Genomic DNA, 12079 nt, shown 5'->3' with positions numbered 1-12079 from the left:
AATGTCAATTTCAATTCTTGTTAGTAAAAGCATGAAGTTTGCATTACAAAACGACCTGTAATAAAGTGTTGTGAAGCAACTCAATCCTGTCTCAAAAATAGATTAATTTTAATATTTAACATCAGCTGAGATGTCCATATTTATTAGTCTTTGACTTAGTGATTGATTTAATACCCTGCAGCCTAAAAAAACTGCATAAATGGATGGATTATTATTTATTCCACGTCAACTTGAATTACTATTTATAGCCTTATGGCTGTGATGAAGTTTACTTATGTATTCCTGTCGTATATCATACACGTATTTAGTTAATGGGTAATAAATTACGCTATAAATGATTAACCACCTCGTAACCAGTACTATCTGCCACTGTAATGGGGCTAGAGACCCTCTCATGGAGGAAGTCCCGCCTTCTCAGATCACAAAAGGAAACCATTGGTTCCCAGACACGGCAATCAAATAACAGCCATGTCTAGATTACGGGTCAGATAGGAGACCGTCGGTTTTAATCTGGTTGACTTCAGTGTGATTTATTTCAGCGTTACACCTCTGAGGATCCACAAAAGGTAAAAGCTGAGATCTGTAGAGGGACGCCGACAGAAGAACGCTCCCCGACGGCTTCATCTGCGACTTTTATCCGCAAAAAATCAAGGATGGTGTTAATAATTATACGCTAGAAACGGCGGCATGTGTTGAGCCCGTAAAAAAATAATTAAAGGGTGTTTCCAGAGGATCCCGGCTGCCAAACATAGAACAGCTGCAGATGTGATTCCTGCTCGTTGCAGAGGCGGTGAAGAAAAAAAAAATCTATCCAGATGATGTCAGGAAAGCATTTCAAGGCTCACGAAGTGAGCTGCTGCATCAAGTATTTCATTTTCGGATTCAACATTATATTCTGGGTAAGTCCCCCGTCTGCTGTTTGCGACTTCAGGCCTGCCATCGTCAGTTTAACACGCTGACACGTCTTTGTTCCCAATCAGTAGCTGTGAGGTGCATTTATGTGTGCGTATGCGTTTGTTGTGGTGTTTTGTGTTTTCCTGGGTTTCGATTCGCTTCCACTTTCTCTTTCTTGCTCCTGTGCACTTGCTCCCTGTCACCCATCAGCCCGCTTTGTTTTCGTGTGTCCTCCATCAGTGAGAGCAGCTCTCTCTCTCGGCATCATCGCGTGTTTACGTGACCGTAGCCTTCAGCTGGGGCCTTTTTTTCTTCTTTTTTTGTGGTGATGTTTAGGTTGAGAAAACAGCAGTCACCTTTTCTATGCATGAGTGAAACCGCAGGGAAAAAAACAAACATTCCGTCTTTTAAACCCACAGTCACCGTGGGCCGCCAGTTCCTGGCTTGAAACAATAACCTGCATGGGTGCTTTTTCACAGGTTGTTGATGAGAGAAGGTGGGGTAGGCTTTACTATTGCTTAGTTAAGTTATTAACAGAGCATTGCTCTCGTAGAACCGCAGCGATTAATCGATTTAACCAGTGACTGTTTTGATCGATTCATTGTTTTAGCTAATTTAAAGCAAAAACGCTGTCAGTGAGTCCAAGTGTTAATTGTTTGATATTGGCTGCCTCTTCAGTACTTGCATTAAAGTAAGCAGAATAATCAGTGGATTTAGGGGTCTGGTCGCAGAAAACAATGCCTAACTTATAAGTGATGTATGAAATAGCGTGGCCTGGTTCGAATAAGGGACAGCAGGGACATTATGCTCATCACTGATTGTTCTATCATATTTTTTTAACTGTCAGTCAATAAACAGTTTGGTCCAAATAGTAGAATAAAACTTCACATAATGTAGTGATGCTAAACGCTCAAGAAAACGTTGAGAGTAAGAATTTTGTTTTTGAGGGTGTATCGGGCAGAGCTATGCAGCATTAACCTTTTTGGATAACAGGAGCTCCTGGCTAAAACATGCACAGACCACTCAGAAGGGCCATACCTGCGTTTGAACCCAGGACCGTCCGGCCTCGAGGCATTAGTGCTAACCACTGAGCCCCGGTGCTGCCTGATACTTTTGTTCATTATCATATTTGGTGCCAACAAATGAACTGCTTGCTCCACAGCATCATATACGGCATGTTCTTTGGATGGATTAAATAACCAGATGGGGATGTCTGCTTTTGTCTGATACAGTAAATTGCAGCAGTCCTACTGATATGCACCGTTGGCCATATAAGGCCTTTTTAACAGCAGGGATTTTGTTTTGTTATTGTGGGGAAAGCACAGATGCTGACAACATCTCTGATGATATTAGTAACAATTCAAGTGTCCTGGTAAGTCATTGCAGTGTGGGAGTGTGGGACTTTCGGCCCAATTTTGACTTCCGCTTGCTGACATAAAAAAATTAAATAAAACAAAGAAGCTAAAAATTACCCTAAATTCATCACATGCTACTTAAGCCATGAATGGCATTGGTGTGCCCAGTGGTTCTTCACGTATTGTGGACTGATAGAGACAAAGGCCTTTTGGGCTGTGGAAAAGCTCTCAGCCAACTGTACAGCAATCGGCCCCTTTGAGCTTTGTGTCATTCAGGTATCATCAGTAGAAGCTACTTATGTCACAAACAGCTGTTCCCCTGCCTTAACAGCTGTCTCACAAACAAATACTTGAGATGGTCTGTAAAGTTCATTATCTTTAATCTGAAAAAAGTCCTTAGTGCTTCTATCTGGTGAATAAATGGGTCTAATTCAACAAAAGACTTCAGTTAAAAGCAGTTATTTAAAAACCTAATTTTCTCACCTTTATTTTAGTGCTTGTTAAAGTCCTGGTAGGTTAGTGGGGTTTTTATTGTATTACTGAAGGTGTTCCTGGATAAAATTTTGGACCAACAACAAAATGATTGTTGTTGAAATCCTCACAAATAAAGTGGCTTATAAAGTGTACTGTTTTTCTCAAGTTTCTCTTGTCATGGTTTGTCAGTGAATATGTATCACAGTAGACACTGAAGTGTAAATATTTTTTACCGAGTTTGTCTCTATGCTTTTTTTTTTAAAGTGCATTGTGCTGAGTAGGATGTAAAAAAGTTATTTCAAATAGAAACCAAAACTCATTGCAAGTGAATTTGAAAGTAACAAAAGGCATGGAAATGTGACAATTAAATAAGGTGTTTATTAAAAACATATTAAAGTAATCAGCAAAAGATTTAAAAAGTCTTGTAAACACCAAATACCAAAAAATATTAAATCATAATATTGTCATAGTAATAATAATCCCGATTACTGCTCCTACACTGCGGCGTACAGTTATGTACAGTCAAGCTGTTTAAAGATGCTTTCTAATGTGGAAGCCTCCTGCTGATCCTGCAGACTGGGATGAGAAATATTTAGTAATGGACCACTGCCAGGAAAATCTCTCTGTGGTTTCTGTCAGTGTGCGTCTGTGTGATGACTACATGTCGCAGTCACAGCAAAATAATCCTGTTCTCTTGTTTCTCTCTTTTCCGCCTCTGTCAGTTCCTTGGAGTGGCGTTTCTTGCCATTGGTTTGTGGGCATGGAGTGAAAAGGTTAGTCGTGTAATAATGTGTAATAACAAGTTGCAGGACTTATTTCTGTGAAGCTTTTCACTTACAGGTATCTGCAAATATTCCATAAACCCGGAATACCGTTGTGGTTTATACTCGACTGTGTGCAAGGAATGGTCACAGTGGCTTTACTGAATCAGAAAGGAATGCTGTGCTTTCCTGTGGGACTCATGAACAATGGGCTATGAATTGATCTGATGCATTTCACAGATTTGTTCATTGTGTACTGAAAGTGCAAAAAGCAGACAGTCTACTGAGAGCAGTTTCACCAAAGTACATTTGAAGATCTTGATTGTTCCTTCATCCTATATACGTGACTACAACTAATATTATTTAATTATTTGTTAACTGCTAAATTATTATAATGAGTTGATTAACTTTAAGATTAATATAATGTCAGATGTATGGTGAAAAAAGTGTAGGTTAAATTAGACTGTTAGCTTTAGACAAAAACAAAGAAACAGCTAGCCAGGCTCTATCTAGAGGTAAGAAAATCTACATACAGCTGTGGTGAGAGGTATTTATACACGCATCACGGGCTTGAATGTGTTCTTTTTCCAGCACAGAATTACTGTACAGTATTTACCTTTAATCTTCAGAAAACAAAATTTATGGCACAGGTTTAAATTTTATTTGGATTTTCTCTAATCCACACAGGGTCAAAAGTATACATGCAGGGTCAAATATATACATATTAATAATATCTGGTCAAATGTCCCTTAGTAGCCATCAACAAGCTTCTGTCATAATTCTGGCTGAATATTTGACCTTGGCAGAATTGGTAAAGTTCATTTAAATTGGTTTTTTTTTCTCCTGGCATGGACCTGGCTTTTAAGCTTAGTCCATAAATACCTAAAGGGTTGAGGTCGGGCTTTGGGAAGGCCACTCCAGAAGCTTAATGTTAGCCTGCTTTATCTATCCCAAAACCAGTTTTGATGTGTTTGGGATCATTACCCTGTTGACTTGTCAGAAGCTGCAAATTTCAGTCAAGCTTGAGAGTGTTGATTTTGGACTAGGGGCTTCTTTCTGTGATGAAACACTCGCTTGACTGTAGACAGTGATGCTGGTGTTTCAGCAGTTTCCAGTTCATAGCAGGCTTGAACCTTAATTTTTGAACATCCTAACCAATTACCTTTCATCCGAGTGTGACAGTTTGGATCTTCTTCCAGACTTTAGCTGGAACCTGTGGATGTGGTGACACATTCAAATAACTTATACTTACATAGAATTGTTTGAATTGATAGTCTTGAAATGCGAAGTTGTTTAGAAATGACTTCAAGAGTTCTACCCAATTTAAATTCCTTCGATTTTTACGTTGTTGTATTGGAGAATTCAGTGAGTGCTGTCAAACAAATCATTTTTATGCTGATAAAGTTGTGATCTAGTTGTGGTCAATCATGATCACTACCGAGTTAATAGGCCTCGACTTTGCTATACAATCATTCTACCCTGGTAAAAGAGCAGTTCAAAGAAAGCAATAAAAGACCAACACTACCAATTCATGCTAATGATGGGTGCATGTAAACTTCTGACACAACTGTAATAGCATATCTATAGTTCACTGGTTTACATGCTAGAGCTCGTTTGTTTCGTCACTGCAGAAAGGTTAGGTTAGGTTGGTTAGCTTTGTACAGATCCAGGAAGCTATGATAATCTAAGATAAGCTAAGCTAAGTAAAACATATTTTCAACTCGCTGGCTCTGAGCAAGAGTAAATTAGCTTGTTCCCAAAAATCAAAAACAATTGACAATTTTATTATTAAATTCTTTTAAATAACTGCTTACATTGGTTTGGATTGTACATTATGAATTTTGGGTTTTAAACATGCTTACAAAATTATTACTTTACTTAGGAATAGTGTTAGGAACGTGGTGATATTTCAGTGTTTTTTCAGTTGATTTTGACCTCATGTGCTTTGCTCCCAGGGTGTTCTGTCCAACATCTCATCCATCACTGACCTGGGGGGCTTTGACCCTGTCTGGCTCTTCCTTGTGGTGGGCGGTGTGATGTTCATTCTCGGGTTTGCTGGTTGCATCGGAGCGCTGCGGGAAAACTCTTTCCTGCTCAAGTTTGTATGTTTGTTAAAGGCTTACTCAGATATCTATAATTCTTTATATTTCTTGGTTTCATAACATTTATTAGATTCAGAAAATTCTCATGTTTTACAGTTCTCCGTGTTCCTGGGCATCATTTTCTTTCTTGAGCTGACTGCTGGAGTCCTGGCTTTTGTCTTCAAAGACTGGATCAAGGACCAGCTCAATTTTTTCATTAATAACAACATTCGGGCCTACAGAGACGACATTGATCTGCAGAACCTGATCGACTTCACCCAGGAATATGTAAGCAACGTTTCTTTATTTGTGTCACCGATTTCCTTCTAGTATTTTTACCTTGTGTTAGAGATATCTGTTTACTTTCGTGTGACCTTGTATGTGTGATATATGTTATTGTAGTGGGAGTGTTGTGGAGCTTTTGGAGCTGATGACTGGAATTTGAACATCTACTTCAACTGTACTGATTCAAACCCGAGTCGTGAGAAATGTGGAGTGCCCTTTTCCTGCTGCACCAAAGATCCAGCGGTATGTCTCTCTATCACAAGAAGTCTGTGGGTGATTTTGTGTCTTGTGTTAGAGTTTAAAATAGTTTTTAACATGCTGAAACTCCAAGACTTGAGGGGAAGTTGTAAAGGGCTTTCTTGTCACAGACAGCTCGTTATCTGTGTCCTCCAGAAGAAGGGGTGACGCTATCAGCGACGATGGCTCGCATCCAACAGGACGCTCAGGACGCTGTGTTTAGTTATATCAGGCCCTGACGGCAAGTCAGAGTCTGAAAGCGGATGGGTGGGAATCTAGACTGAGGCATTTTTTGGCAGAAAAATACTCTTAACTGCTGCTTACTGTGCACAGCAGTGACAGCACTTTGCTTCAGCAAAACAGACTCAGGAAGGGTTTTATTTGACAATCCAAGGACACGCTGTCCCACCAAGGTCATTCTCTAGAAGGGGAAAAAAAGGAAACACTTGGATTTTAAAAAGTTGTTTTTTTCCAAAGGCACCGTGTGCTCTTAATGTGTCTACCATATCAAAACACTTTCAGTTTTTTAATTTTAATTGCGTTTGTTGGGTTGTGCAGCAGGTGTCTTTTGTGGTTATATTTCAGGTCAGGTCTTTATCAGCCAGTTTCAAATCAGTTGAAAGTTTTTTTACTGCTAGCTTTCCATCAAAAAGTATTAATTTAAAATAAAAGGTGAATTTTAAAAAATATTTTTGTTAGTACCTTTAAATGCCATAAAAAATGGTGTCCCAAAGCTGAAATGCTTTTAGTGTTTCTACAAGTGCTGCCGGAAGTTTGACTTCTTTTAGACTTTTTCCTCTGCTCTGTGGATCTAGGGAAAAGGCAAAGGTTTACCAGAAACCTCTGTTAAGCAATCCGTTTTTCCCCCTCTGTTTGTGACGTCAGACCCAGCAAAGTCCTTTCATTTTGGCTGACCATTAAGGAAAAGATTTCCACCAGAGTTTACTCTCAAACATTTCCCTTTGTCAGCGGTGTTTTACACATTTTATCTTAATGATCTGCCCGCTAAAGTTTTTATTTGTTGTTTTCAGAAGTTTAAGAGAACAAAATTTGACTTCGGGGAGTTAAATGTTACTGTAGTCCAAGTTTCTGCAGCTGTGGTCCCACACAGTCTTTTAAAGGTTAACCTGACCAGAAAGGCAGACGCATCCTTGCACACCAAACTTGGAGTCGTTTAGTCTTCACAAGTAGAATATAATAGGCAAGCAAACATAAACAAATCCTTGGTTTATATGCAAAAATCTTCACAGTAACTGTATAACCATGGACTGGCGAGTTTTATTCACGATCATCTAGTTTTACAGTTTTTAATGTGTATGGATGTTTTATTGTTTTTCACAGTAAAGGCCAGTCTAGAATCTCTAGCTAATCTAAAAATGCATGTGTATCTTCTTTTCACAGGAGGATGTCATTAACACTCAGTGTGGATACGACATCCGAGCAAAACCGGTGAGCTACAAACGGAAACTTAAATTTATCACCGAGACTAGAGGAATAGAAAAGAGTAGAACCTATGAATTTCTCTGGCTTATTTTGCCTCAGACAGGTTTATATGGCTATATGAGGTCATCAGTTGCTCCACCCTGGACACAATATTCCTCTTTCAGTATGTTTCTCAACTCCTCACTAGTGAAAATACAGCAGCTGGCTCTCCATCAACACTTTGGGCCTTGTGGCATTACTCATGCAGCAGCAATGCAATGGGAATTGAAATCCCCTCCCCCGCCCGTCATTAGCTTTGGCCTTACTGCGTGGCCAGCGTAATGTAAGGAAAAAAGGCTCTGTTTGTTTTCTTGACTTTAAATGTGAGCCAGAGTGAAGCAGTTTTAACAAGAGTCAGAGGAGGAAAACAGTGAGCCGAGTGTGTGTTAACGACTACGTAACACTGGATCAGAGGCATTTCGCTGTGGAGGGCTTTAGGGGAAACCGCAAAATGAAAAGGGGAATCATGTGCTATTAAAAATAACTGTGTTGTTAAGTGTCGCGGAGCAGAATAAAAGCAAATATATTTCAGATGAACTTGATTATCATGCTGTAGTATTGGTTTGACTTGTAATTGTTTTGACAGGACTCTGACCAGAGGTCATTCATCTACATCAAAGGCTGCGTACCACAGTTTGAGAAGTGGCTTCAAGATAACCTGACAGTGGTGGCAGGCATATTTATTGGGATTGCATTACTGCAGGTGGGGATCAGTTTGTCCTAAACATCTGAGCTTTTGTAATTATTTTTTCCATTACCTAACAATTTGTTTTCCTTTTTTGTTTTTGTTTTTTTCAGATTTTTGGCATCTGTTTAGCGCAAAATCTCGTGAGCGACATCGAGGCTGTGAGAGAGAGTTGGTAGGTAGCAAGGGTCATCAGGGTGACGTGTAAAATTTTGTGTCTGAGTGCATAATTTTTGTAAATCAGTTCATGGCTTGTAGGGGTTTATTTTGTAATTCAACTTAACATATTAACCTACATGAGTTAAATTTAGTGGTTCCATATTTAAGAGAGCACTAAAAACCTCTTCAGACAACCGTAAAGACCCCATGGGCAGGCCTGCTTCTGTATTATGAAATATCCTTTTCACTGTTATTACTTTTGTATGTAAACCGTCACAATATAAGTCTCATGATTATAGTTGCAACACCCTGACATGGAAGAACATACAAATTATTGGACAGTTGCACAATAGCTTTAATTACTTGAAAAGCTTTATAGCTATTGGTATTTACAAATTTGGACTATATTAACACTTAAAAATAAAAAAAGCACAACAGAGTATTTTGCTTTAAACTATACTATAATTCTTTTGTTTATTATCATTGAAATTTTTTTTAGTCCTCTTTAAAATGACAGTTGTACCTGACTATAATGATCGTAGCGTATCTTTGCTTTTATGTGTCATGTTCAACATACGCAACTCAGTGGTCACAATAATTTGTATCTGCAACGAAATTTTATTTAGTCACCACTAAATATGGAAAGATGAATCGCACAAATTGCAACAAGCCTTGCAAAAGCTTTCCGTATCCGTTTTTACTACATATTGTTATGCACCGAAAATGTTTTCGAACTAAAAAAAGTTTTAACAGAATAACTCCTGCTGTCATGAATTATTTTAATCTAAAATGCATTATGTGTGTCATGTCAAGTATGTGTGCCATGTCAATAACTTATAATCATCAATAGATGGCGGCTGTAGAGTTGGCTTTGGGTGTATTATGGTTCAGAATGAAATAATTATGTAATAAAATAATAAATGTAACAAAGTTTTGAAAACACATTCCAGGTCCACAAATGAAATCCTGAAGTTGTAATTGCCTGTTTTAACACAAGCAGGTTGATTTCTTTGCTTCTAAGTGAGATTACTGTGTGAATTGTCACATACTGAGTTGCTTTGTGGTAACTTTGGTTATTCAGGGACTTTCTGCAAAGCACCACCATCAGGCTAGAAAGGTGCCCTGATGAAAAAATTAAAGGTTGTTGCAAACATCTTAAACTTAAAAACAAAAAGAATCACAAACAGCCTCATCTGTATTACATCGTTATTGCTAACGGCAAGTGTAATGTAAGGAAACAAGCTGCACCAGTTATTCTAAAACTTAAAAAACATCCACTTAATTGGAAACTTGAAAATGTGCTGCACCCACACAAACCTTTAGATACCACCATCACCCGCTGCTTCGCAAACTCCTGTTTCGAAGGTTGACTATTTAGTCAGCGTTTTCACTGTCGCCATCTTGTTTATTTCTTTCATTCTATATGGGATCATAATTCACAAAATGAGCATCTGGTATTAACTAACCCTCTGCTTCTCAGTGTTGCAAACAAAGCTTATTTTGCTTGTGCTTTTTATTGTCTTGGTGTTTTTATTGTTCCGATTCATATATCTGCTTCCTGTTTTTGTGCAGTTTGTTTACCTAAGACCTCCAGAGAGTTTTCAAAGGCAAGATGTACAAGGTAAGCGCTTTCAGGTCAATATAGCAGTATAAATTATCGATCCCCTCCGATGTTTTTTATTATTTTATTTTTTTAAATTTTTACAGGACTCTGCAGCTCGGATGCCAGCGTTGAAGGGAAGTACTTTAATCAGCTAAAATGTGCAGTATGAAGAGTCTTGCTCATATGTAAATAGTAAATTTAGAATTATTTTTAGAGTTGCTGTATTTTAAATGAAGCACTCCCCCTCTGAAATGTACTACTATACATACAAAAACAATGCAATATTTCAGTATAAGCTACAGTTACAGTAAAGGCTGTGTTGAGGAAGCCAGGAAGGAAATGTGTTTTGCTCGGATAAACAACGGAGATGGCGTTTCTCTGAGGTAGTGCTTCATTTAGAATATGGTCTGTGGTTTTATATGTCTCACAGCTGCAGTTTTTTAACAGCTGCATGTAAAGGGTGTGTACGAAGATAAAAGTGATTCTGGAAATGCACTGCATGCCTTTTGTCTCCTGATAGGACATCGGCTTCTAACTGTGTTAAGTATTTTAAAGTATTTGTAAAATAGTAATTTTGAGTGAATCGGCTGGTTAGCACTTTGTTGAATGTTTGATGGAGTCTACTTAAGAGAACGAACTTTAGATGTGGACACTGTTACAGATTGCAGTTTGACTTATGGGGGATGTAGTCACCGTGTAGTGTCACGAAGAGACGTGATGGATGTGTTCGGCTTTGTAAACTTGCTTTTCTTGGAAAGAGTGACAAAATAATGTAATACATATACTGAGAGAAACCCAACAATGTGGCATCTAATCAAAACTCAGCCTTAAGCACTTTAATCTTCACAGAGGACAGAGGATAATGAAGCTCATTTCAGCTGTTCGGCTTTTTGTCATGACAGACTGTTATCTGGTCAAGCAGCAGCCACTGGAGGGAGCACTTTCCATGAAATGCTTATGTAACCATGGTACTTCATAAGTGTCACCTTGAAAATGGGTTTGGGGACATTTTTAGTGTAGTTATCTTCTTTGCACATAATCTTTTTGTCCATTAGTTTTCTGTCATACCGTCATTAATTTTCCTTAACTTTTAGTTGTGGCCAGTGTGTTGAAATCGTGAAAACCCTCATTTGTTAGATCTTTTCTTTTTTTTTTAAATTTCTGACTTTATACAGAAATGTTCACTGGAAAATAGGCATAAGCTTTTTTTTTACTGCTTGTTGGCACTTAATTGAACGTAGAAATAAATGATTTAATCTACAGACGCAAAGTACTTGAAAGTAGAGCGCGCAAGCTCTGTCATCAGCATTTTTTTTTTAAAATTCAGCGATATCAAACAATAACACAAAGTTTTCTCTTAACAGAGTAAAAAAAGCCATTTAATGTAAAGGAAATATGAACCTGTGAACTTTTCCTCTGCAGCTGATGACAAAATGATATTAATCAATGTATTTCTGGTTTCTACCAAATGTATAATCTTATACTGAGAAAATGTTAGAATGCCAAAATGGTGTCAGATATCTGTCTACTTACCACTTAGTGCCATATTTACGATTTCTACATACTCCCGATTATAACCACACTTTTCTTTCACATGTACTCCTGATTCTTGTAAATGACTGGATTGTGATGAGATGTAAATACATCTGAATAAATGTTGTTCTTTGTATTATTTTGTCTATTTCTGTGTATACTTTGTCTGGATTATATGTTACACTGATACCACACTTACCTCAGACTAAAATTAATGGTAGCGCTGCAGAGGAATTGTACTCCAGTGTGACTGGGTGACTGACAACTCACTACCTCCATCTTGTGTTTAAAACAAAATATTATGCTGGACCTTTTTTCCACTGTAACCCTCCAACTGGTCTCCAACTGTGAGTTTCACATGTTTTAGGTTTAATTTCCGTACGCTTTTCATATACTGAGACTAAAGGCGCGGTACACTCAAGCAATAATAATAATAATGATATTAAAACATATGCTGGGGTCGACAACCACAGGATTATTACCTCACTGAGGTCATAATGTTAGCAGAGAAGTGAGCCTGATATGGGTGG

The 12079-nt window shown here is 38.1% G+C and overlaps 1 protein-coding gene across 1 annotated transcript; it reads left to right on the top strand.

The window, feature by feature from the left end:
* The first annotated feature begins 457 nt into the window (after window positions 1-457).
* On the top strand, window positions 458-11685 carry LOC100707215 (tetraspanin-5). Its single transcript, XM_005458711.4, has 10 exons — window positions 458-899; window positions 3446-3496; window positions 5440-5586; window positions 5683-5853; window positions 5968-6093; window positions 7489-7536; window positions 8156-8272; window positions 8368-8429; window positions 9986-10034; window positions 10121-11685. The coding sequence occupies exons 1-9, from the start codon at window positions 816-818 to the stop codon at window positions 9996-9998; spliced, it is 819 nt and encodes a 272-aa protein (XP_005458768.1). The 5' UTR covers window positions 458-815; the 3' UTR covers window positions 9999-10034; window positions 10121-11685.
* The last annotated feature ends 394 nt before the right edge of the window (window positions 11686-12079 follow it).

Source organism: Oreochromis niloticus, linkage group LG6, assembly GCF_001858045.2.
Source record: "Oreochromis niloticus isolate F11D_XX linkage group LG6, O_niloticus_UMD_NMBU, whole genome shotgun sequence".
Taxonomy (NCBI): Eukaryota; Metazoa; Chordata; class Actinopteri; order Cichliformes; family Cichlidae; genus Oreochromis; species Oreochromis niloticus.
The sequence above is the reverse complement of the archived record's forward strand: the minus strand, read 5'-3'. Positions and strand labels throughout refer to the sequence as shown.